Source organism: Heptranchias perlo, chromosome 19, assembly GCF_035084215.1.
Source record: "Heptranchias perlo isolate sHepPer1 chromosome 19, sHepPer1.hap1, whole genome shotgun sequence".
NCBI classification, from domain to species: Eukaryota; Metazoa; Chordata; class Chondrichthyes; order Hexanchiformes; family Hexanchidae; genus Heptranchias; species Heptranchias perlo.
The window spans coordinates 348018-373540 of record NC_090343.1 but is presented as its reverse complement, the minus strand read 5'-3'; the positions used below and the strand labels follow the sequence as shown (position 1 = coordinate 373540).

General features: G+C 45.2%; 1 protein-coding gene across 1 annotated transcript in view; it reads right to left on the bottom strand.

Annotated features, from left to right (window-relative positions):
- The window catches only part of ahcy (adenosylhomocysteinase), a 64624-nt gene that overhangs the window by 12687 nt on the left and 26414 nt on the right, over nt 1-25523 (bottom strand). Inside the window, exons 4-8 of the mRNA XM_068000122.1 lie at nt 19018-19170; nt 14265-14377; nt 8186-8393; nt 3751-3838; nt 2693-2807 (exon numbers count right to left, since the gene is read on the bottom strand). Coding sequence (XP_067856223.1) covers nt 2693-2807; nt 3751-3838; nt 8186-8393; nt 14265-14377; nt 19018-19170 — 677 coding nt within the window. The remainder of the gene's footprint in view (nt 1-2692; nt 2808-3750; nt 3839-8185; nt 8394-14264; nt 14378-19017; nt 19171-25523) is intronic.

The window sequence follows — 25523 nt, the reverse complement described above, 5'->3', positions numbered from 1 at the left end:
ACTTGGAGGGGAATGTGCTGGTGGTGTTGTTCCCACGAATTGGAAGGAAGTGACTAGTGATGTCCCACAAGGATCAATGCTGGGGTCTCAACTATTCACTATATGTCTTAATGACTTAGATAACACAATAGAGAGCCACATATCAATGACACATGACACAAAGATTGGTGGCATAATAAGCACTGTAGAAGGTAGCATAAAATTACAAAGAGACATTGATAAATTAAGTGAGTGGGCAAAATAGTGGCAGATGGATTTCAACACTGGCAAGTGTGAGGTCATCCATTTTGGACCAAAAAAGGATCGATCAGGGTATTTTTTAGATGATGAAAAGTGGAGGTGCAAAGAGATTTAGGGGTCCATGTACACAGATCACTAAAATGTAATGGTCAGGTACAAAAAATCATCAAAAAGGCAAATGGAATGTTAGCCTTTATAACTGGAGGGCTAGAATATAAAGGGGAGGAAGTTTTGCTACAGCTATACAAAGCCCTGGTTAGACCACATCTGGAGTACTGTGTATAGTTCTGGGCAATGCACCTTAGAAAGGATATAATGGCCTTGGAGGGAGTGCAGCATAGATTCACCAAAATGTTACCAGGGCTCCAAGGGTTAAATTATGAGGCAAGATTACATAAACTAGGCTTGTATTCCCTGGAATATAGAGGGTTAAGAGATGATTTGATTGAGGTTTTTAAGATTTTAAAAGGAACTGATGGATAGATAGATAAACTTTTTTCACTGGTGGGGGAGCCTACAACAAGGGGACTTAACCTTAAAATCAGAGCCAGGCCGTTCAGGAGAGAAGTTAGGAAACACTTCATGCAAAAGGATGGTAGAAGTGTGGAACGCTCTCCCACAAAAAGCAGAAGAAGCTAGCTCAATTAATAATTTTAAATCTGAGATCGATAGATTTTTGCTAGCCAAGGGTATTGAGGGATATGGAGCCAGGATGGATGGAGTAACGATACAGATCAACCATGATCTCACTGAATGGCAGAACAGGCTCAAGGGGCTGAATGGTCTGCTCCTGTTCCTATAGCAAACGTAACCCCTCACACCCACTCAAACCTCATCCTCATCTTACCTGCACTTACTCACCTCACCAGTACTCATCCCGCCACTACCACTCAACCCAATCCTCATACAATCTCATCGATCTATCTCATACTCACCCTCTCGTGCATCTCTTTCACAGTCAGCCTCACTCAACCTGCCACTACCTGTGCTGCAGCCACAGGGCATGCATCACATATGTGCAGTAGGAAACGTAAGGCAAACGTGTCGTGAGCATGAAGGAGATGCACAAGGGTGTTTGAGGGTTTGTCATGGTTTTTACTTATATTTAATTTCTGATCAACTCACAATACATATTATATTGGCACCACTACTGCCACGTCTTTGTGAATCTTGTCTGGTTTGTGCAATAATGCCCTTTCCTGAGGATCACAATGAAGACCCACAACTGATGCCACCCATTGTGTCACTGCAGAGTGGGTGTAGGTGTATTTGCAGGGCTCTTTTGTGCAGACGACAGAGATGTCGGCGATGTCCTCGGTGGCACCCTGGAGGAGAGGTTGTTGAGGGCAGTGGTGACTTTGACAGCGACAGGTAAGAAGATGGTGCTCGGGCCAGCCGGGAGCAGCTCGGCATGAAGGAGGCTGCAGATGTCCACGACTACATGTCGAGTGACTCTGAGCCTCCGTGTGCACTGCTGCTCAGAGAGATCCAGGAAGCTGAGCCTCGGTCTGTGGACCCTGTGGCGAGGGTAGTGCCCTCTGCAATGCATCTCTCTCTGCGGTTGCCCTCCCTCCTGCTGTGCAGGTGGATGTGTCACAGCACTGTGTTGTGGGGCTCCACATGTCAGAGGTGGATGGCGTGGCCGGTGAGGCTGGTGATGCTGTTCGCCCTCCGAGGAGGTCATGACTGCAGCTACGGCGGTCCCCATCCGGAAGATGTACATCTGAGGGGGTCCGCAAGGTAGGTAAATGTGTCTGGACACCGGGGTAAGTGTGCAAGTTGGTGAATTTTGTTGTTAGGAGGAGGGTGGTGGAGGCCAAACTTTGTCCCAAGTGACGAGTGGTCTCCTGCAATGAGTGAGGGTCTCCCCCCACCTGTCAAATGGACCTTTGCAGCTGCCACAGGCTGACGGCTGCAACATGTCTATTTGAACTGGGAGTGTTTCACCCAGTACGGGAAACAGTCTCAGTCAGTTGCAAAATCCCATCCCTCCTAAAATAACAGGTCAATCACGTCTGTAAACAACCTGAAGTACCTGTTCAAGTACTTTAAGTGGCACCTCGCCGGCTTTAATTGCTGGCAGGAGTCCCACATACGGGGGCTGCGCGCGCATGTGAGTGCGTCAGTGGGGAACCCAGAAATTGGGCGGGTTGGAGCTGGGCTCCCGACCGGCCCCAGGAATCCCCGATTTTCGCAGCCCCCCCGCCACGAACGCACCCGATCGCGGTGCGAAAATCGAGCCCTTAGTCTCAGCCTCAATGGCAGAAGAGCACCCTCTTGTGGACTAGCATGACACTGCCATTTCCCTCACTTGTCCTCTGACCTCTGGGTAAGATTGACAACTTGATGGCAATTAGGGCTAGTTGGTACTGAGGGCCTAGAGCCAGTAGGAACAGGATCAGGGCTGCACAAACTCATTTCACAGTTGAAACCAACCAAGTTAGTCACCTACCTGGGGTTTAATGTTCACCTTAGCTGCATTTTTGTTCAGCCATTTCACATCCAGCTCAACATCAAAATGACCGATGTTACAAACGATTGAGTCATCTTTCATTTCCTCAAAGTGCCTGAGGGAGGAATGGGCAGAGGAAAAGAGGGAACAAAGGAAGGGGAAAAAAATCACCAAACATTCATCAGGATTGAGGCAACTTAAACAGTTAGACAGTTCATCATTGACAATGTAATGTGGAACTGCTCCAGTTAATCTGCTGCTTGAACAAAGAGTTTCCATCTTTAAGAGTTAGGAGATATTCAAATTCTGTCAGTCAAAAAGCTATTTTTTGTAAGTTCTACGTTAATAATAATCCCTCCTTATCCCAGGGGGGAGGGGAGAAGAAATGTCAAAGTTATACAACGTGACTGCAGCAGCTCATCTCTTTGGTGAGGTAAGGTGCCTATCAGTATAAATCAGTGGAGTAGCAGTATCTGGTAGTTCTGTTGTCTACACTGGACGATTACATATTGATCAGGCAATTAACAGAGTTGCAAGAGTTGTAAAACAGCTCAAGTCAAGTTTCGCTCAGCATCAAAATACATTGGCTCCCAATATAAATGTGCAGCAGGTTGTTGGAGCATGGGAAAGCTTAGCAACAGGGAGTGGATCAGGCAAAGGCCAGGGACCATTGCATCTTTTAAGGGAAATTTGGATAAATATTTGAAACAGAGGAAGATATAGGGCCACAGGAAAAGAGCAGTGTAGTGGGATTAGTTATGGATTGATGCAGCAAAGAGCTGTTCAAGACACAATGGGCCAAATGGCCTCCTTCTGTGCTGCATGATTCTATGAAAAGAGGTGCATAAGACAACTGTCTCCTTTACATCGAATGCCTGATTCTGCAGAGAAGCTGGCAATCCAACAAAAGACTCACCCGTGAAGTATTCTACCCAAAGAAACCCCGGTCAGGTCTCTCCAACATTTTAGAGTTTCACATACAATGAGTTACTCAGGTGAAACCAACACTGGGTCAACCTCCACAAAATCACAGGAGCTCAGTGCCAGTTATTTCCTACCTTCCCATAATGATATCTTTGCAGCCAGTTGTTGTCACAAAGATATTTCCCTCTTTGCAAGCCTCATCCATGGTCGTGACCTCATAACCTACAAGACGACAAAATGGGGGTTAAATTCAATAACCCCCAAATCTGGGCGCAGGGGTCGCGGTGCGCAATTGACCCACGCGGTCGTTCCAATACAGGCAGCACGTGAGATTTATGCTGCCTGGTCATTTACCTGATTCCGGCAAGCAGCCAGGCCTGGCTGTGCTGATGAATGACTTCTCACCAGCAGGAGGGCCAAAATATCGCGTGAGTGGCATGCACCTCAAAGGCAGCCTGCATCTCTTACTTGCAAAATATAAAAGATATGGGTCCACACGGCGTCTGAACGGAGATCAGACATCGCACACGTAAAACACAGATGCAGGTCCCATACCTTTGTTTACAAACTGTTGAGTTATGTTAAAACATTGAATAAAGGTTGCGCACTACTAAATCCCACATCCTCCAATCTGCACACCAGACCTCACCAATCTACCGATCTGAGTTTGTACCAGGCCTGCGAGAGTGCGTGCACCAAGGTTCTCTGCTGATGCACTAGAGACCTTGATGCAAGAGGTGGACAGAAGAAGGGGAATCCTATATCCACAGGAGGGCAAGAGACCCTGCAGACATATGCTCAAGAGGCAGTGGGAGGTAGTAGGGGACAAAGCCAGTGCCAGGCACATAGCACCACAAACATGGATTCAGTGCAGAAGAAATTCAATGCTTTGACACGAGTGGTCAAGCAGAGTGAGGTCAACTGTTAAGTGGCATCTCCTACCAACTGCACCACTAGCTGCATCTACTGCTCCATGCACTACACCCCCCCTCAAATCACCCACAAACCAACAGACTCTTTCAATCAGTATGCGATGCTTCCTCTCACATTACCACTGTTGCAAGCTGCACACACCCACAACACTCAGGTTACACACAATGGCAGCTATTCAACCATGGCAGGCACATCACCCAAACATCCTGCAGGACACTCACCGACACACGTCCCATTTTCTTGCAGAAGGTGGTGCATAACAGGCAAGTGGCAGTAGCATTTAGCTCCTCAAGCCTGTTCCGCCATTCAATGAGATCATGGTTGATATGTGACCTATCTCCATATATCCGCCTTAGCCCCATATCCCTTAATATCTTTGGTTAACAAGTCTATCAACCCCAGATTTAAAATTAACAATTGAGCTAGCATCAACTGCCGCTTGCAGAAGAGCGTTCCAAACTTCTACCACCCTTTGTATGTAGAAGTATTTCCTAACTTCACTCCTGCAAGTCCTGGCTCTAATTTTTAGGCTATGTCCCCTAGTCCTAGGATTCAAGTATGGGAGACCTCCAAAAACAGCTACAAATGCATCAGCAGCCAGAAGCAATAATCCTGCATGGTCCCTTTAAATAGCGATGGTGGGGGGTCCTCCAGGCCGTCTGCAACGTGTTCAGCTGTGCGTGGTTATGACAATGCATTAGCTGGAGCACTGAGTTCCTAAATCATGTCTGTCCCTTTAAAATTAGCGTTGCACACTTATCTAACACATGTTCTCCTTACTTTACTTGGTACCAGCGTTCGTTATCTGCCTGTACGCAAACGCCTTTACCAAGAAGGCGTCCAGCGCACGTCACGCTAGAAGCGTGCGTCGCATTGCGGATGCCATTTTGGGACCTTAGGAGGCCATGTAACGCCTAAAAAACGGGCGCTATGCGGCCAAATTTATAGACCAATGAGTTAGTTAACTTACACGGGGGCCTGAATCAATGAGGCAAAGAAATAACACTCGAGTGCTGAAGTAGCCCAAGTCTAGGTTACAGCAAATCAATTAAGTGCTTAATTCCTCAGTTGAAGTTATTGTGGGAGGAGGGAGGGGAGAAACGATAAAGACATTCAACACCTTGGATCCAAATCCAATTCAGACAAATAAATGAAATGAAAGGAAAGTTTCTTGGTCTATGGATTCCATTCAAAATGTTTGTAATGTTTCAAAACAGCATCAAACTTTCTGATTGAGATTATCAATGTTTGACTCAAAGGCACTAATGTGTGGGCAGTAGGAAAAACATTACACTGGTGCAGTGGAGAATAATCTGACCCTGGGACTAAGATATATTACTGGGGAAGAGCAGAGGCAGCTTCATTTTACTTCCAACTTGTGCTGTTGGCATGTGTTACTCATTTTAGTTTACAATCAGCATATTTTAACACACTTCACTCACTGGTGGGCAAATTATTGGAATCAATTTTGAGGGTCAGCATAAATCATCATTTAGAAAGGCATGGGTTAATCAAGGACAGTCAGCATAGATTTATTAAGGGGAGGTCGTGTCTGACTAACTTGATTGAATTTTTTGAGGAGGGTCAATGAGGGTAGTGTATTTGATGTAGTCTACATGGATTTTAGCAAAGCTTTTGACAAGGTCCCTCCTGGCAGACTGGTCAAAAAAATAAATGCCCATGGGATCCAAGGGAAAGTGGCAAGTTGGATCCAAAATTGGCTCAGTGGCAGGAAGCAAAGGTTAATGGTTGATGGGGTGTTTTTGTGACTGGAAGGCTGTTTCAAGTGGGGTCCCGCAATGTTCAGTACTAGGTCCATTGCTTTTTGTAGTATATATTAATGATTTGGACTTAAATGTAGGGCACATGATCAAGAAGTTTGCAAATGAGACAAAAATTGGCCACGTGGTTGATGGTGAGGAGGAAAACTGTAGACTGCAGGAAGATATCAATGGACTGGTCAGGTGGGCAGAAAAGTGACAAATGGAATTCAATCCAGAGAAATGTGAGGTGATGCATTTGGGGAGGGCAAACAAGGCAAGGGAATTCACAATAAATGGGAGGATAATGAGGGATGTAGAGGAACAAAGGGACCTTGGAGTGCATGTTCACAGATCCCTGAAGGTAGCAGGACAGGTAGGTAAGGTGGTTAAGATGGCATACGGGATACTTTCCTTTATTAGCCGAGGCACAGAATATAAGAGCAGGGAGGTTATGCTGGAACAGTATAAAACATTGGTTAGGCCACAGCTTGAGTACTGCGTACAGTTCTGGTCACTACATTACTGGAAAGATGTGACTGCACTAGAAAGGGTACAGAGGAGATTTACAAGGATGTTGCCAGGGCTGGAGAATTTTAGCTATAAGCAAAGACTGGATAGGCTGGGGTTGTTTTCTTTGGAACAAAGAAGGCTGAGGGAGATTTAATTGAGATGTATAAAATTATGAGGGGCCTAGATAGAGTGGATAGGGAGGACCTATTTCCCTTAGCAGAGGGGTCAGTGACCGGGAGCAGAGATTTAAAGTGATTGGTAGAAGGATTAGAGGGGAACTAAGGAGAAATTTTTTCACCTAGAGGGTGGTGGGGGTCTGGAATTCACTGCCTGAAAGGGTGGTAGAGGCAGAAACCCTCATTGCATTTAAAAAGTACTTGGATATGCACTTAAAATGCCATAATCTACAGGCCTACGGACCAAGTGCTGGAAAGTGGGATTAAGCTGGATAGCTCTTTTCAACCCGCACAGACATGATGGGCTGAATGGCCTCCTCTGTGCCGTAACTTTATATGATTCATTCTTCGTGAAATGTGGTACCTCTGGTTAAATAGATCACCTATGGATCACCTGAGCCAACCATAATTGTCACTCCTAACTATTCCTGAGGTTGGCAGTTCTGGGTTCTAACCAGAGCACACTCGTGTAGGCACATATCAAAGTGGAAGGGTCTCATTTCCCAATTACATTTTAAAAATGTTCCGAGATTAAAATTTGAGACAATTTTGTAATCGCAGAATTTCCCGAGAATCAGCTTCAGATTAGCTCTCAATAACCCAGTGTTTACTACATCATTAAATAACAGTGTGAATGCCAAAGCACCAAAGCTATGTAGTGTTGGGATATTAAATGTTCACCTTCCTTTCTGGTATGTGGATTCAAAGCTGCCGTCTTGTACCAGAGTCGAAAAGTCTAATGACAGTCACTGTCTCATGTTCTCACATTCGCCATTTGAAAGTCAGTGAGCGTCATCAGGCTAATTGATTGTACAGGCATCACACCCAAGTTCAATCCCATCCTCACCCAAAGTTCAGACACTTTGCAGCAGGTGTGACTGGCTAATATTCCCTCTCCCAAGTCCCCCTGGCTTATGCCGGGATTGAACAGCAGACCCACATGCAGCACTAATTCGCCAGGTCTACAAGTACTTCAAAGGGACATTTTAAACAATGAACTGTCCTCTGTGAATGAAGCGTTAATCCAATTTCTGGATTCAAATACTTTATCCAAATACATCCATTACTTGGAAAAACACTGCACTGCTCCAAGTCACCAGCCACCAGAAAGAGTATAGAGGAAAGGGCATTCCTCACACATTTAGTCTCCAAAGAGTTCAGTTGACTCCAGCAACACTCATCCTTACCCTCCATAGCAGCTTGCAGAGCATTGATGGGGTCGATTTCTGTTACAATAACTCGGGCTCCAAAAGCTCGCAGAGCCTGCACACAACCTTTGCCAACGTCACCATATCCTGCCACCACTGCCACTTTACCAGCTATCATGACATCTGTGGCACGCTTGATACCATCAATAAGCGATTCTCGGCAACCATACAGGTTATCAAACTTGCTCTGGAGAAGAAAAATTGGGAAAGAAATCAAAAACAAACAAAATAACTTTGCTTACCCTTCCCCCCTCAATATTTAAAAATGGTGGGAGAGAAAACAGAGAACTACAGACCGGTTAGCCTGACATCAGTAGTAGGGAAAATGCCAGAGTCTATTATAAAGGATGTGATAACAGGACACTTAGAAAATATCAACAGGATTAGACAAAGTCAACATGGATTTATGAAAGGGAAATCATGTTTGACAAACCTACTGGAGTTTTTTTTGAGGATGTAACTGGTAGAATAGATAAGAGAGAACCAGTGGATGTGGTTTATTTGGATTTTCAGAAGGCCTTTGATAAAGTCCCACATAAGAGGTTAGTGTACAAAATTAAAGCACATGGGATTGGGGGTAATATACTGGCATGGATTGAAAATTGGTTAACAGACAGGAAACAGAGGGTAGGAATAAATGGGTCTTTTTCGGGGTGGCAGGCAGTGACTAGTGGGGTACCGCAGGGATCTGTGCTTGGGCCCCAGCTATTCACAATATATATCGATGATTTGGATGAGGGAATCAAATGTAATATTTCCAAGTTTGCTGACAACACAAAACTAGGTGGGATTGTGAGTTGTGAGGAGGATGCAAAGAGGCTTCAAGGCGATTTAGACAAGTTGAGTGAGTGGGCAAATACATGGCAGATGCAGTATAAAGTGGATAAACGTGAAGTTATCCACTTCAGAAGGAAAAACAGAAAGGCAGAGTATTATTTAAATGGTGATAGATTGGGGAATGTTGATGTACAAAAGGGACCTGGGTGTCCTTGTACACCAGTCACTGAAAGCAAATATGCAGGTGTAGCAAGCAGTTAGGAAGGCAAATGGTATGTTGGCCTTCATTGCAAGAGGATTTGAGTACAGGAGCAAGGATGTCTTACTGCAGTTATGCAGGGCCTTGGTGAGACCACACCTGGAGTATTGTGTGCAGTTTTGGTCACCTTACCCAAGAAAGGATATACTTGCCATAGAGGGAGTGCAGCGAAGGTTCACCAGACTGATCCCTGGGATGGCAGGACGGTCGTATGAGGAGAGATTGGGTCGACTCGTCCTGTATTCACTCGAGTTTAGAAGAATGAGAAGGGATCTCATTGAAACATATAAAATTCTGTCAGGGCTGGACAGACTGGATGGAGGGAGGATGTTTCCCCTGGCTCGGGGGTGCAGAACGAGGGGTCACAGTCTCAGGATACGAGGTAGGATATTTAGGACTGAGATGAGGAGAAATTTCTTCATTCAGAGGGTGGTGAACCTGTGGAATTCTCTACCTCAGAAGGCTATGGAGGCCAAGTCACTGAATATATTTAAGAAGGAGCTAGATAGATTTCTAGAAACAAAAGGCATCAAGGGGTATGGGGAGAGAGCGGGAATATGGTACTGAGATAGAGGATCAGCCATGATCATACTGAATGGCGGAGCAGGCTCAAAGGGCCGAATGGCCTACTCCTGCTCCTATTTTCTATGTTTCCTCCTTCTCTCAATGGCATCAACTCTTTGTTGGAGTACAGTCTATGCAGGGGCGGATTAATGCACCAGTGCCCGGGGACCCAGCCGAATATGAGGCCCTTGGTAAAACTCACCATAATGCAGAAAAAACCCCTATACCTGAGAGATGAGGTCATTTGCAGCTTCCCTTCGATCATCCTCCCAGCCAAGAACAGATAACTAACACAGACCAAGGATTGAACATGGATCTGTGTATCAGCTGCTCCCTCAGGGAACAGCAGACAAAACAATGAATAAATCACATAACTGATCAAGAAAATTTAACTGGGAAAAGGTTAACTATTGACTGAATACCCTCAGAAAATTCATGAAGAATCCAGGGATCAGCTGACTTGTTTCTTACATCCTCCTCATGTCCCCACTGTGTTGGAATTATTATTACACCAGCTTCTACTCATTGCTTCCCAGGCCTTCTAAACTAGAACTCCCTTCCTCAATATCCCCTTCCTCCTACAATCTGAAAGCCTTTAAAACTTCATTCACCTCAACTCTCGCTCTTCTCAACCTTGCTGTCCTGTACTACACGCCTTGGACCGCCCACCACCCAAGACTCTGAACATTCTGCAATCTGTGCCTGTTGTCAGCCTCGTGCCCATATTTGGATCCGTTCTAATGGATAATGCTCGTAATTCAAACAGAAAACATTAAGGTAGTAATCTCCGGATTATTCCCGGTGCCACGCGCTAGCGAATATAGAAATAGGAGGATAGAGCAGATGAATGTGTGGCTGGAGAGATGGTGCAGGAGGGAGGGTTTTAGATTCCTGAGGCTTTGGGACCAGTTCTGGGGGAGGTAGGACCTGTACACACCGGACAGGTTGCACCTCAACGGAGCTGGGACCAATGGGGAGGTTTGCTAGTGCTGTGGTGGGGTGGGAGTGGGGAGTATAAAACTAATTTGGCGGGGGGATAGGCACCAGGATGTAGCATTGGAAAGGAGAAACAAGGTGCACAAAGGATCGGGAGAGAAAGATAGCACTAGAGCAAGAAATAGTACAATATTAGGTGGGATCAGACTAAGAGAGAGTACAAGAAAGTCTAAGACTGGTTTACAGTGCATGTGTGTAACGCACGAAGTGTGGTAAACAAGGTTGATGAGCTGCAGGCGCAAATAGCCGCATGGGAATACAATGTTGTGGCGTTAACAAAAACCTGGCTCAAAAAAGGTCAGGATTGGGTACTAAATATTCCTGGATACAAGGTGTTCAGGAAAGATAGGGAAGGAAAGAAAGGAGGTGGTAGTATTGATTAAAGGAGAATATTGCAGTACTGGATAGAGAGGATGTCCTGGAGGGGTCAAGGACAGAATCTATTTGGTTAGAGTTAAGAAACAATAGAGGAGCTATTACACTACTGAGTGTATTCTATATGTCACCAATTAATGAGGATATGGAGGAGCAAATTTGCAGGCAAATTACAGAGAGGTGCAAAAGCTATAGAGTAGCGATAACTGGGGACTTCAACTATCCTAATATAGACTGGGATAGTAATAATATAAGGGGCAAAGAGGGGGAGGAATTTTTGAAATGTGTTCAGGATAACTTTCTAAACCAGTACGTTTCTGGCCCAACGAGGAAGGAGGCATTGCTGAACTTGGTTCTAGGAAATGAGGCGGGCCAAGTGGAGCAAGTGACAGTGGGGGAGCATTTAGGGAACAGCGATCATAGTATCATAAGGTTTAGAATAGCTGTGGAAAAGGACGAGGACCACTCTAAAGTAAAAATACTCAATTGGAGGAGGACCAATTTCAGTGGGATGAGAACAGATCTGGCCCAGGTAAATTGTAATCGAAGATTGGCAGACAAAACTGTAATTGAACATTGGGTAGCCTTTGAAGAGGAGATGGTTCGGGTACAGTCTAGGTACATTCCCACGAGGGAGTAAGGTAGGGCAACTAAAGCCAGAGCTCCCTGGATGACAAAAGAGATAGAGAGTAAGATGAAGTGGAAAAAATGGGCGTATGACAGATGTCAAGTTGATAACACAAGTGAGAACCAGGCATAGTATAGAAAGTTCAGAGGGGATGTGAAAAAGGAAATAAGAGGGGCAAAGAGAGGGTATGAGAATACTCTGGCAGCCAACATAAAAGGGAATCCAAAAGTCTTTGGCAGGCATATAAATAGTAAGAAAGACCACAGGACCATAAGAGAAAGGAGCAGGAGTAGGCCATTTGGCCCTTCGAGCCTGCTCCGCCATTTAATGAGATCATGGCTGATCTTTTACCTCAACTCCACTTTCCCGCCTTTCCCCCATATCCTTTGACTCCCTTGCTGATCAAAAATGTGTCTAACTCAGCCTTGAATGTATTCAATGACTCAGCCTCCACAGCTTTTTGGAGTAATGAACTCCAAAGATTCACGACCCTTTGGGAGAAGAAATTCCTCCTCATTTCCGTCTTAAACGGGCGACCCCTTATTCTGAGACTATGCCCCCTAGTTTTAGATTCTCCCATGACAAGTAACATTCTCTGAGCATCTACTCTATTGAGTCCCCTCAGAATCTGATATGTTTCAACAAGATCTCCTCTCATTCTTCTAAACTCCAATGAGTATAGACCCAACCTGTTCAATCTTTCCTCATAAGACAACCCTTCCATACCCAGAATCAATCTAGTGAACCTTCTCTGAACTGCCTTCAATGCAAGTATAAACAGGTAGTAAGAGGAGGGATGAGGCCGATTAGGGACCATAAAGGAGATCTACTCATGGAGGCAGTGGACATGGCCGAGGTACTTGATAGACTTCTAGAGGATCTAGACGGCTGGTGGCATGGGCGGACACGTAGCAAATGAAATTTAACACAGAAAAATGCAAAGTGATACATTTTGGGATGAAGAATGAGGCGAGACAATATAAACTAGATGGCACAATTCTAAAAGGAGTACAGGAACGGAGAGATCTGGGGGTATATGTGCACAAATCGTTGAACGTGGCAGGGCAGGTTGAGAAAGCGGTTTAAAAAAGCATTCGGGATCCTGGGCTTTATAAATAGAGGCACAGAGTACAAAAGTAAGGAAGTCATGGTGAACCTTTGTGAAACACTGGTTCAGCCACAAATGGAGTATTGTGTCCAGTTCTGGGCACCACACTACAGGAAAGATGTGAAGTCCTTAGAGGGAGGGTGCAGAAGAGATTTACTAGAATGATTCCAGAGATGAGGGACTTTAGTTATGTGGATAGACTGGAGAAGCTGGGGTTGTTCTCCTTAGAACAGATAAGGTTGCGAGGAGATTTAATAGAAGTATTCAAAATCATGAAGGGTCTAGATAGAGTAGATTCCCATTGGTGGAAGGGTCCAGAACCAGAGGGCATAGATTTAAGGTGATTGGCAAAAGAACCGAAGGTGGCATGAGGAAAAGCTTTTTCACACAGCGAGTAGTTAGGATCTGGAATGCACTGCCCGAGGGGGTGGTGGAGGCAGATTCAATCATGGCCTTCAAAAGGGAACTGGATAAGTACTTGAAAGGAAAGAATTTGCAGGGCTACGGGGATAGGGCGTTGGAGTGGGACTAGCTGGATTGCTCTTGCATAGAGCCAGCGTGGACTCAATGGGCTGAATGGCCTCCTTCCATGCTGTAACCTTTCTATGATTCTATAAGTTCTTCAGCATTAGTCATTGCAGGACACCAATTAAAGTAAACAGAACGCTGACTATCACCAAACCAGTAAGGTACAAGCCCGGGGCGCAGAGTCCTGGGAGCCAGGCTGGGGTTGTGGTCAGGCTACAGCTTGAACACTGCCTTCAGTTCTCAGTTAGAAAAACTTGAACACTTCGGGCTTGAAGGCGACAAATGAGGAGGGACTTTGACAAAAAAAAAGTTAATCCTGAGCAGTATTTCAAATGATCTGTGATTGCAGGATAAGGTGGCGTAGAAACCAAATACCTGTTTGCACTCATGAAAGGAGAAGCCAAGGGTTTTCCTCATCTACGCTGATGTGTGCAATCTTCCTCATCTTTCCCAGACACATTACAACTGCACACCAGCTGATAGAACAGTGTTATAACAAAAGTAAACAATCCATGCTATATGGGCACAGGGAACTCCAGGCCATGGAATCGAGGGCAACTCCAGCTTATCAAAGGGCTAATCTGGATTGTGCTATGGGATGCTAGGCTATTTAATTTCCTTGTCTACATGATTTAAAAAGTGGATTAGAGTCTTGTTTATTTTCTCCAATAGTTTCCCACATATTTTCCAGCACTTTACTGCTCCCCAACCTCTACTTTCCCTGTTCATTGAAGTCTTGCCTAGACTCCCTTAGAAAGCTTAGCATCAAATGCCAAACTGGTTAATTGCACAGTACATCAGAAACCTCATTAAAACACATTACCTTAGTGACAGAGTCATTCACATTAAAGGCAGGAACTTTGAGTTCTTTGTTCTTGTGCATCTTACTGAGGTTGTGGACTCCAGTTGTAGTCTCTTCAGAAATTCCCTTGATATCTGCAGGATCAGCAGGCATCAATCACACCTATTTCCACTTAAGCATGTCATGGTCAAATAAACAATGATAAACTACATTTATGAGGAGAGACTTTAGGCAAAGCAAGCTTTGGTAGGGTGAGAAAACTTGCTTTGAAACAAGGTAGCTGTGACTACAGGAATTAGGACCGAGGCAACTACATCATTGGGTAACAATCTATGCTTTAATTATTTCACTCCTCTCTCAGACACTCAGAGCTCGGGTAGTTCTACAGGGGGCTATGGGTACCAACACCTCCAAGAATCAGGTGTGTGGTTCACTTGTGTAACATTTCAGGTAACCTGAGAAAGGCAATTTTAGCCTAGCCCGACCATTGGGAAACTGACAAGATCGGGTGCAACGCTGGTCTTACATCCCGCCCGATTTTACTCTCGAAATCAATGGAGAGTGATATTGGGCGTGGTGTAAAACCGGCGTTCTACCCAATTCTGTGGGATTCCCGCCCGGCAAGTTAGGTTAAAATTATCTCCATTCAGTCTGAAGGAGGCCCCACAGTGACTTTATCTGCAGCAAGTGTGTGCAGCCGACTAGGAGCAATGTCTTCAGGCAGAGGATTGTTGGAGCAAGGAATGGTTAAGGCAGGGACCATTGCATTGTTTTAAGGAGCAATGGATAAATATTTGAAGTAGAGAAAGATACAAGGCTATGGGGATAGCATGAGGCAGTGGGATTAGTTTTGGATTGCTCTAGCGAAGAGCCAGCCAAGATACAACGAGCCAAATGGCCTCCTTCTATAAACTTCAATGGTTCCAACCCCAGACCTTGCTGCATGTGCGGTTTCACAACTGTTGCAAAATCCACCCTACAGTGTGAACAGGGGAATTTGGCACCAAATGGAACTGGAACAATTACTTGCATTGGAGAGGCACAAGAGCACTCACCTCTGTCTGGGCAGGAACAGAACAAACAGAACAGAATAAAGAGGTCATGTAAATAAAACATTTAGGGAAAGGACATTAGATCCCGTAATTGCATCAATCAGCATGCACTGCGGTTGAGACAATGGACGTGACTCGTGGCTTGAACAATTTTCAAGAGGCAAGAACTCACAAGGGATAGTCCAAACACAGCATCACATAGTCGTGCATTTAGTGCAGCTCTGTCACTTTATTGGTATTTCCTGGTACTCCACAGCTCAATAGTACCAACACAATCAGTATCGTTCAGTGTGAACAATGTTTCACAGATGTGCAGGACACCAGTCAGCTATAGACAGAGCTAAGCGATTCCATAACCAACAGATCAGATCAAAGCTCTGTAAGTCCTGCCACATCCAGCCATGAATGGTGGTGGACAATTAAACAACTAACGGGAGGACGAGGCTCCGTGAACATCCCCATCCACAATGATGGCGGAGCCCAGTACGTGAGTGCAAAAGACAAGTTTGCAACCATCTTCAGCCAGAAGTGCCGAGTACATGGACCATCTCTGCCTCTTCCCGATATCCCCACTGTCACAGAAGCCAGTCTTCAGCCAATTCGATTCACTCCATGTGATATCAAGAAACATTGTGTGCACTGGATACAGCAAAGGCTATGGGCCCAGACAACATCCTGGCTGTAGTGCTGAAGACTTGTGCTTCACAACTAACCGTGCCTCTATCCAAACTGTTCCAGTACAGTTACAACACAGGCATCTACCTGACAAAGTGGAAAATTGCCCAGGTATGTCCTGGCCACAAAAAGGACAAATCCAATCCGGCCAATTACCGCCCCATCAGTCTACTCTCAATCATCAGCAAAGTGATGGGAGGTGTCGTCGACAGTGCTATCAAGCGGCATTTACCCACCAATATCCTGCTCATCGATACTCAGTTTGGGTTCTGTCAGGACCACTCACCTTCAGACGTCATTACAGCCTTGGTCCAAACATGGACAAAAGAGCTGAATTCCAGAGGTGAGGTGAGAGTGACTGCCCTTGACATCAAGGCAGCATTTGACCGAGTTTGGCATCAAGGAGCCCTAGTAAAATTGAAGTCAATGGGAATCAGGGGGAAAACTCTCCAGTGGCTGGAGTCATACCTAGCACAAAGGAAAGTGGTAGTGGTTGTTGGAGGCCAATCATCTCAGCCCCAGGACATTGCTGCAGGAGTTCCTCAGGGCAGTGCCTGAGGCCCAACCATCTTTAGCTGCTTCATCAATGACCTTCCCTCCATCATAAGGTCAGAAGTGGGGATGTTCACTGATGACTGCACAGTGTTCAGTTCCATTTGCAACCCATCAGATAATGAAGCAGTCCTTGCCCACATGCAGCAAGACCCGGACAACATCCAGGCTTGGGCTGATAAGTGGCAAGTAACATTCGCACCAGACAAGTGACAGGCAATGACCATCTCCAACAAGAGAGAGTCTAACCACCTCCCCTTGATATTCAATGGCATTACCATCACCAAATCCTCCATCATCAACATCCTGGGGGTCACCATTGACCAGCCACATAAATACTGTGGCTACAAGAGCAGGTCAGAGGCTGGGTATTCTGCAGCAAGTGACTCACCTCCTGACTCCCCAAAGCCTTTCCACCACCTATAAAGGCACAAGTCAGGAGTATGATGGAATACTCTCCACTTGCCTGGATGAGTGCAGCTCCGACAACACTAAAGAAGCTCGACACTATCCAGGACAAAGCAGCTCGCTTGATTGGCACCCCATCCACCACATTAAACATTCACTCCCTTCACCACTGGCGCACCGTGGCTGCAGTGTGTACCACCTACAACATGCACTGCAGCAACTCACCAGGGCTTCTTCGACAGCACCTCCAAAACCCACCTCTACCACCAAGAAGGATAAGGGCAGCAGGCGCATGGGAACAACACCATCTGAACGTTCCCCTCCAAGTCACACACCATCCTTACTTGGTAATATATCGCTGTTCCTTCATTTTCGCTGGGTTAAAATCCTGGAACTCCCTACCTAACAGCACTGTGGGAGAACCTTCACCACACGGACTGCAGCGGTTCAAGAAGGTGGCTCACCACCACCTTCTCAAGGGCAATAAATGCTGGCTTTGCCAGTGACACCCACATCCGGTGAATGAATCAAAAAAAAAATCCACATACATTATAAAAATACACCAGAGAGCCATTAGGGTAGTAATCTAATGGCAGGGCCCAAAGCAATTTGAAATCTGACATTATTTGAATCCCTCAATTAAATAAGTGCCTTGCCATCACTGCTTGGTACCTATTACTCTCCGTATAACCCAGTAATAACACAGCATTTGTTAATGTCCAGGGCCTGAGTACCCTCCTTCTTTTCCTGTTGGTGACTTTTTTACTGACTTGTTTCTGTACTACAAACCCCATTTTTTCATGGAACTACTTTTAGTTGGGTGGTGCCAGAGGACTGGAGAATTGCAAATGTTACAACCTTTTTCAAAAAGGGTGTAAGGATAAACCCAGCAACTACAGGCCAGTCAGTTTAACCTTGGTAGGGGGGAACTTTTAGAAATGATAATCCAGGACAAAATTAAATGTCACTTGGACAAATGTGGATTATTAATAAAGGAGAGCCAGCATGGATTTGTTAAAGGCAAATCGTGTTTAACCAACTTGATAGTGTTTTTTGATGAGATAACAGAGAGGGTCAATGAGGGCAATGCAGTTGATATGGTGCATATGGACTTCCAAAAGGTGTTTGATAAAGTGCCACATAATCGGCTTGTCATCAAAGTTGAAGCCGATGGAATAAAGGGGGTAGTGGCAGCATGGATACGAAATTGGCTAAGTGACAGGAAACGGAGAGTAGTGGAGAACGGTTGTTTCTCAGACTGGAGGGAGGTGTACAGTGGTGTTCCCCAGGGGTCGGCATTAGGACCATTGCTTTTTTTGATATGTATTAATGACTTGGACTTGGGTGTACAAGGCACAATTTCAAAATTTGCAGATGACACAAAACTTGGAAGGGTAGTGAATAGTGAGGAGGATAGCGATAGACTTCAAGAGGACAGACAGGCTGGTGGAATGGGCGGACACATGGCAGATAAAATTCAACTCAGAAAAGTATGAAGTGATACATTTGGTAGGAAGAACAAGGAGAGGCAATATAAACTAAATGGTGTAATTCTAAAAAGGGGTCCAGGAACAGAGAGATCTGGGGTTATATGTGTACAAATCGATGAAATTGGCAGGGCAGGTTGAGAAAGCGGTTTAGAAAGCATATGGGATCCTGGGCTTTATAAATAGAGGCATAGAGTACAAAAGCAAGGAGGTTATAATGAACCTTTATAAAACACTAGTTTGGCCACAACTGGAAGGATGTGAAGGCCTTAGAGAGGGTGCAGAAGAAATTTACTAGAATGATTCCAGGGATGAGGGATTTCGGTTACATGCATAGACTGGAGAAGCTAGGGTTGTTCTCCTTAAAGCAGAGAAGGTTGGGAGGAGATTTGATAGAGGTATTCAAAATCATGAAGGGTCGGGACAGATAGAGAGAGGCGTAGGGGTTAAGAACCAGGAGGCATGTACATTGCCACCTGCAAAGACTGGATCATCTTGTAATACATGTGGGGTATTAACAGCAAGTGGACACCACAAGACACTGGACATACCCAAAGCAGCAACTGTGGCCCCAAGATAACAATCAAAGAGGGTAGTCACCTTGTAGGAGTTTAGGATGCTTTTTGTGAACCAGGTTTGTAAGGTCTCCACCATCATCCAAAATCATATTGAGGGGTTTTCCGTCACGGAAGTAGAGAGTCTGCTCAATGCACCAGATGTATTCCTCGTCTGTCTCCCCCTTCCATGCGTACACTGTAAATAAAACAATGGTTCTTGACATGAAGCATTCACCCAAACAATGCAATTCACTAGAAGTTAAATAAACCTGCAGCTTAAAGTGCACTTTCCATTACCTTTTCCCACCTGTTCTATTTCAAAGAAAAGGACGCAATTACTGTTGCGCTACCACACCCAGCTACATTGCAATTGTGTGTTGATATATCACATGGCACAGAAGCTGCAGTGTAACTCAGGATTGAAGTTTGTGACCTGAAAGCCTGTTGCATTTTATCAATCAACGCAAGACCATCGGGGCTGGGGGAGGTGGTGGCGGTGGACTCACAGCAATAGAACTAACTGCCGACAACTTCATTAATGCCATTCTAACATTTTTATTGCCAGTTAAATTTTTAGTTAGCTTTGACATTTTGATGTAAATGAGCAGCTTTCTGCAGATGTGTACAGTATGTCCATGCAGAATTCTGCTTGTGGGCAGGTGTGTAGAGCTAGCAGTTTCACTCAGTGCTGTTGACTCAATCAGTTTAAGCAGTGTCGCAATCCACAGTAACTTGAAACATACAACGTCAAGACTCCACAAAAAGTGATACACAAACTGGAACAGTGGATTGAACTGTACTGATTGGGAGCCTGAGGATTGGGAGAGTTTTAGAAACCAGCAAAGGACAACCAAAAATATTGATAAGGGAGAAAATAGAATATGAAAGTAAACTGGCAAGAAATATAAAACAGATTGTAAGAGGTTCCACAAGTATGTAAAAAGGAAGAGAGTAGCGAAAGTAAATGCTGGTCTCCTAGAGGCTGAGACAGGAGAAATTATAATGGGGGGAAAAAAAAAAAATCAGGAAATGCCAGATACATTAAACAAATATTTTGTATCTTTCTTCACCATAGAAGACACAAAAAACATACCAGAAATAGTGGGGAACCAAGGGGCTAATGGGAGTGAGGAACTTAAAGTAACTAATATCAGTAGAGAAAAAGTACTTGAGAAACTAATGGGACTAAAAGCCAATAAATCCCCTGGACCTGATGGTCTACATCCAAGGGTTCTAAAAGAGGTGGCTGCAGAGATAGTGGACGCATTGGTTATTATCTTCCAAAATTCCTTAGATTCTAGAATGGTCCTAGCAAATGTAACCCCGCTGTTCAAGAAAAGGAGGGAGAGAAAACAGGGAACTATAGACCAGTTAGCCTGACATCAGTCATCAGGAAAATGCTGGAATCCATTATTAAGGAAGTGGTAACAGGGCACTTAGAACATCATAATAAAATTAGGCAGAGTCAACATGGTTTTATGAAAGGGAAATCGTGTTTGACAAATTTATTAGAGTTTTTTGAGGCTGTAACTAGCAGGGTAGATAAAGGGGAACCAGTGGATGTAGTATATTTAGATTTTCAAAAGGCATTCAAATAAGGTGCTACGTAAAAGGTTGTTATGCAAATTAGGTCGCATGGGGTTGGGGGTAACATATTAGTATGGATAGAGGATTGGTTAACAGACACAAAACAGAAAAGAGGGATAAACGGGTCATTTTCAGTTTGGTAGGGTGTAACTAGTGGGGTACCGCAAGGATCGGTGCTTGGACCTCAACTATTTACGGCCTCAACCGGGATCTTGGGTTCATGTCACGCTACACGTTACCCCACCAGCGAACAAATGTTATCTGTTTTTAATATAATGGGTCATTTGCTGGCTCTCTCTGCCTTCCGGATGTTTCTGCCTCTCTCTGTGTTTTTTTTTCTCTGTTTTTTTTCCCTGTTTGTTTTTTTGTTGAATGTGTATTCGGAGGTTCTGCAGGTAACACCTCTCTGTCTGAACACGGTGATTGCCTTGGCAACGGGCAGTTGCAGGGGCAGTCTGTAAACACCATGTATTATTGTTCAATATGTATAAATGCGTAGGCTTCAAGGAGATCTTGAAACATTTGCCTGAGGAAGGAGAAAATCTCCGAAAGCTTGTGAATTTAAAATAAAATTGCTGGACTATAACTTGGTGTTGTAAAATTGTTTACAATTGTCAACCCCAGTCCATCACCGGCATCTCCACATCATTTACAATCTATATTAATGACTTGGATGAAGCGACAGAGTGTAATGTATCCAAGTTTGCTGACGATACAAAGCTAGGTGGGAAAGTAAGCTGTGAGGACACAAGGGCACCGATATTAGAATGGAGGCAGGATGGCAGCAGGGGGGTTGGGGGAATGAATGGACGCGTGGGTAACCCGCCCAATAAAAAATGTCCGTTCACACGCAATTGCGATTCAATTGGTGCCACTTAACGTGGCTTCCGGGTTTGCCATCGGAAAGCTGCACAGTGGGCAGACTTTATTTTATTATTCGTTCATGGGACGTGGGGATCGCTGGCAAGGCCAGCATTTATTGCCCATCCCTAATTGCCCTTGAGAAGGTGGTGGTGAGCCGCCTCTTGAACCGCTGCAGTCCGTATGGAGAAGGTTCTCCCACAGTGCTGTTAGGTAGGAAGTTCCAGGATTTTGACCCAGCGACGACAAAGGAACAGCGATATATTTCCAAGTCGGGATGGTGTGTGACTTGGAGGGGAACGTGCCTGCTGCCCTTTTCCTTCTAGGTGGTATAAGTCGCAGGTTTGGGAGGTGCTGTCGAAGAAGCCTTGGCGAGTTGCTGCAGTGCATCCTGTGGATGGTACACACTGCAGCCACGGTGTGCCGGTGGTGAAGGGAGTGAATGTTTAGGGTGGTGCATGGGGTGCCAATCAAGCGGACTGCTTTGTGGTGTCGAGCTTCTTGAGTGTTGTTGGAGCTGCACTCATCCAGGCAAGTGGAGAGTATTCCATCACACTTCTGACTTGTAGATGGTGGAAAGGCTTTGGGGAGTCAGGTGGTGAGTCACTCGCCACAGGATACCCAGCCTCTGACCTGCTCTTAGAATAGAATCATAGAAGTTTACAACATGGAAACAGGCCCTTCGGTCCAACATGTCCATGTCGCCCAGTTTATACCACTGCACTTGGCCCATATGCCTCTATACCCATCTTACCCATGTAACTGTCCAAATGCTTTTTAAAAGACAAAATTGTACCCGCCTCTACTACTGCCTCTGGCAGCTCGTTCCAGACACTCACCACCCTTTGAGTGAAAAAATTGCCCCTCTGGACCCTTTTGTATCTCTCCCCTCTCACCTTAAATCTATGCCCCCTCGTTATAGACTCCCCTACCTTTGGGAAAAGATTTTGACTATCTACCTTATCTATGCCCCTCATTATTTTATAGACTTCTATAAGATCACCCCTAAACCTCCTACTCTCCAGGGAAAAAAGTCTCAGTCTATCCAACCTCTCCCTATAAGTCAAACCATCAAGTCCCGGTAGCATCCTAGTAAATCTTTTCTGCACTCTTTCTAGTTTAATAATATCCTTTCTATAATAGGGTGACCAGAACTGTACACAGTACTCCAAGTGTGGCCTTACTAATGTTTTGTACAACTTCAACAAGACATCCCAACTCCTGTATTCAATGTTCTCACCAATGAAACCAAGCATGCCGAATGCCTTCTTCACCACCCTATCCACCTGTGACTCCACTTTCAAGGAGCTATGAATCTGTACTCCTAGATCTCTTTGTTCTATAACTCTCCCCAACGCCCTACCATTAACGGAGTAGGTCCTGGCCCGATTCGATCTACCAAAATGCATCACCTCACATTTATCTAAATTAAACTCCATCTGCCATTCATCGGCCCACTGGCCCAATTTATCAAGATCCCGTTGCAATCCTAGATAACCTTCTTCACTGTCCACAATGCCACCAATCTTGGTGTCATCTGCAAACTTACTAACCATGCCTCCTAAATTCTCATCCAAATCATTAATATAAATAACAAATAACAGCGGACCCAGCACCGATCCCTGAGGCACACCGCTGGTCACAGGCCTCCAGTTTGAAAAACAACCCTCGACAACCAGCCTCTGTCTTCTGTCGTCAAGCCAATTTTGTATCCAATTGGCTACCTCACCTTGGATCCCGTGAGATTTAACCTTATGTAACAACCTACCATGCGGTACCTTGTCAAAGGCTTTGCTAAAGTCCATGTAGACCACGTCTACTGCACAGCCCTCATCTATCTTCTTGGTCACCCCTTCAAAAAACTCAATCAAATTCGTGAGACATGATTTTCCTTTCACAAAACCATGCTGACTGTTCCTAATCAGTCCCTGCCTCTCCAAATGCCTGTAGATCCTGTCTCTCAGAATACCCTCTAACAACTTACCCACTACAGATGTCAGGCTCACCGGTCTGTAGTTCCCAGGCTTTTCCCTGCCGCCCTTCTTAAACAAAAGGCACAACATTTGCTACCCTCCAATCTTCAGGCACCTCACCTGTAGCTGTCGATGATTCAAATATCTCTGCTAGGGGACCCGCAATTTCCTCCCTAACCTCCCGTAACGTCCTGGGATACATTTCATCAGGTCCCGGAGATTTATCTACCTTGATGCGCGTCAAGACTTCCAGCACCTCCCTCTCTGTAATATGTACACTCCTCAAGACATCACTATTTATTTCCCCAAGTTCCCTAACATCCATGCCTTTCTCAACCGTAAATACCGATGTGAAATATTCATTTAGGATCTCACCCATCTCTTGTGGTTCCGCACATAGATGACCTTGTTGATCCTTAAGAGGCCCTACTCGCTCCCTAGTTACTCTTTTGCCCTTTATGTATTTGTAGAAGCTCTTTGGATTCTCCTTTGCCTTATCTGCCAAAGCAATCTCATGTCCCCTTTTTGCCCTCCTGATTTCTCTCTTAACTCTACTCCGGCAATCTCTATACTCTTCAAGGGATCCACTTGATCCCAGTTGCCTATGCATGTCATATGCCTCCTCCTTCTTCTTTTTGACTAGGGCCTCAATCTCCCAAGTCATCCAAGGTTCCCTACTTCTACCAGCCTTGCCCTTCACTTTATAAGGAATGTGCTTACCCTGAACCCTGGTTAACACACTTTTGAAAGCCTCCCACTTATCAGATGTCCCTTTGCCTGCCAACAGACTCTCCCAATCAACTTCTGAAAGTTCCTGTCTAATACCATCAAAATTGGCCTTTCCCCAATTTAGAATTTTAACTTTTGGGCCAGACCTATCATTCTCCATAGTTATCTTAAAACTAATGGAATTATGATCACTGGTCCCAAAGTGATCCCTCACTAACACTTCTGTCACCTGCCCTTCCTTATTTCCCAAGAGGAGGTCAAGTTTTGCCCCCTCTCTCGTCGGGCCATCCACATACTGAATGAGAAATTCCTCCTGAATACACTCAACAAATTTCTCTCCATCCAAGCCCCTAATGCTATGGCTGTCCCAGTCAATGTTGGGAAAGTTAAAGTCCCCTACTATTACCACCCTATTTTTCTTGCAGCTGTCTGTAATCTCCTTACATATTTGCTCCTCAATTTCCCGTTGACTATTTGGGGGTCTGTAGTACAATCCTATCAAAGTGATCTCTCCCTTCTTATTTTTCAGTTCTACCCATTTGGACTCAGTGGGCGAACCCTCGGATATATCCCCTCTCACTACTGCTCTTGTAGCCACAGTATTTATGTGGCTGGTCCAGTTAAGTTTCTGGTCAATGGTGACCCTCAGGATGTTGATGTTGGGGGATTCGGCGATGGTAATGCTGTTGAATGTCATGGGGAGGTGGTTAGACTGCGCACCCGCATCACTGTCAGCTGGAAGAGTTCTATTTAAAGGGCTATTGCTCCAATGGCTTTTCCTGGAACAAATACCCACATTCAACAATGGAGCAGCACAGGGGCAAGGCTGCTCCAAGATTCAAAGATGCCTCACTCCAGGTGCTCCTGGACGGGGTGAGGAGGAGGCGGGATCTGTTTTACCCGGCGGATGGGAGGAAGTGCCCTGCCTCTGCCAGCAAGAAGGCCTGGCTCGAGGTCGCAGAGGAGGTCACCAGCAGTAGCAACATCTCGCGCTCATGGAACCAGTGCAGGAAGTGTTTCAGTGACCTAACTAGGTCAGCCAAAGGGAGTACACTTATTGATTCTCCTACATTCCGTCTTCCACATCACCGCCCCCACTCCCCAACTCATTCTGCACTGCCAATGCTACTCTATCACTCCTCACACCCACTTAAGGCTCATCTTCAACTTACCTACACTTCCTCGCCTCCCCATTAGTCACCCCATCACTACTACTCACCCTAATCCTCATCCAACGTGATGTCTCTGTCTCATACTCACCCTCTGATGCATCTCTTTCACGGTCAGACGCACCCAAACCAAAGCATTCATCGGTTGGCCACTTCATCATTACTCACTCACACATCTGTTCTTTCTCCCCTCTGGAAGAAAGCGCAAAATGCATGGGAGGGGGCGAGGA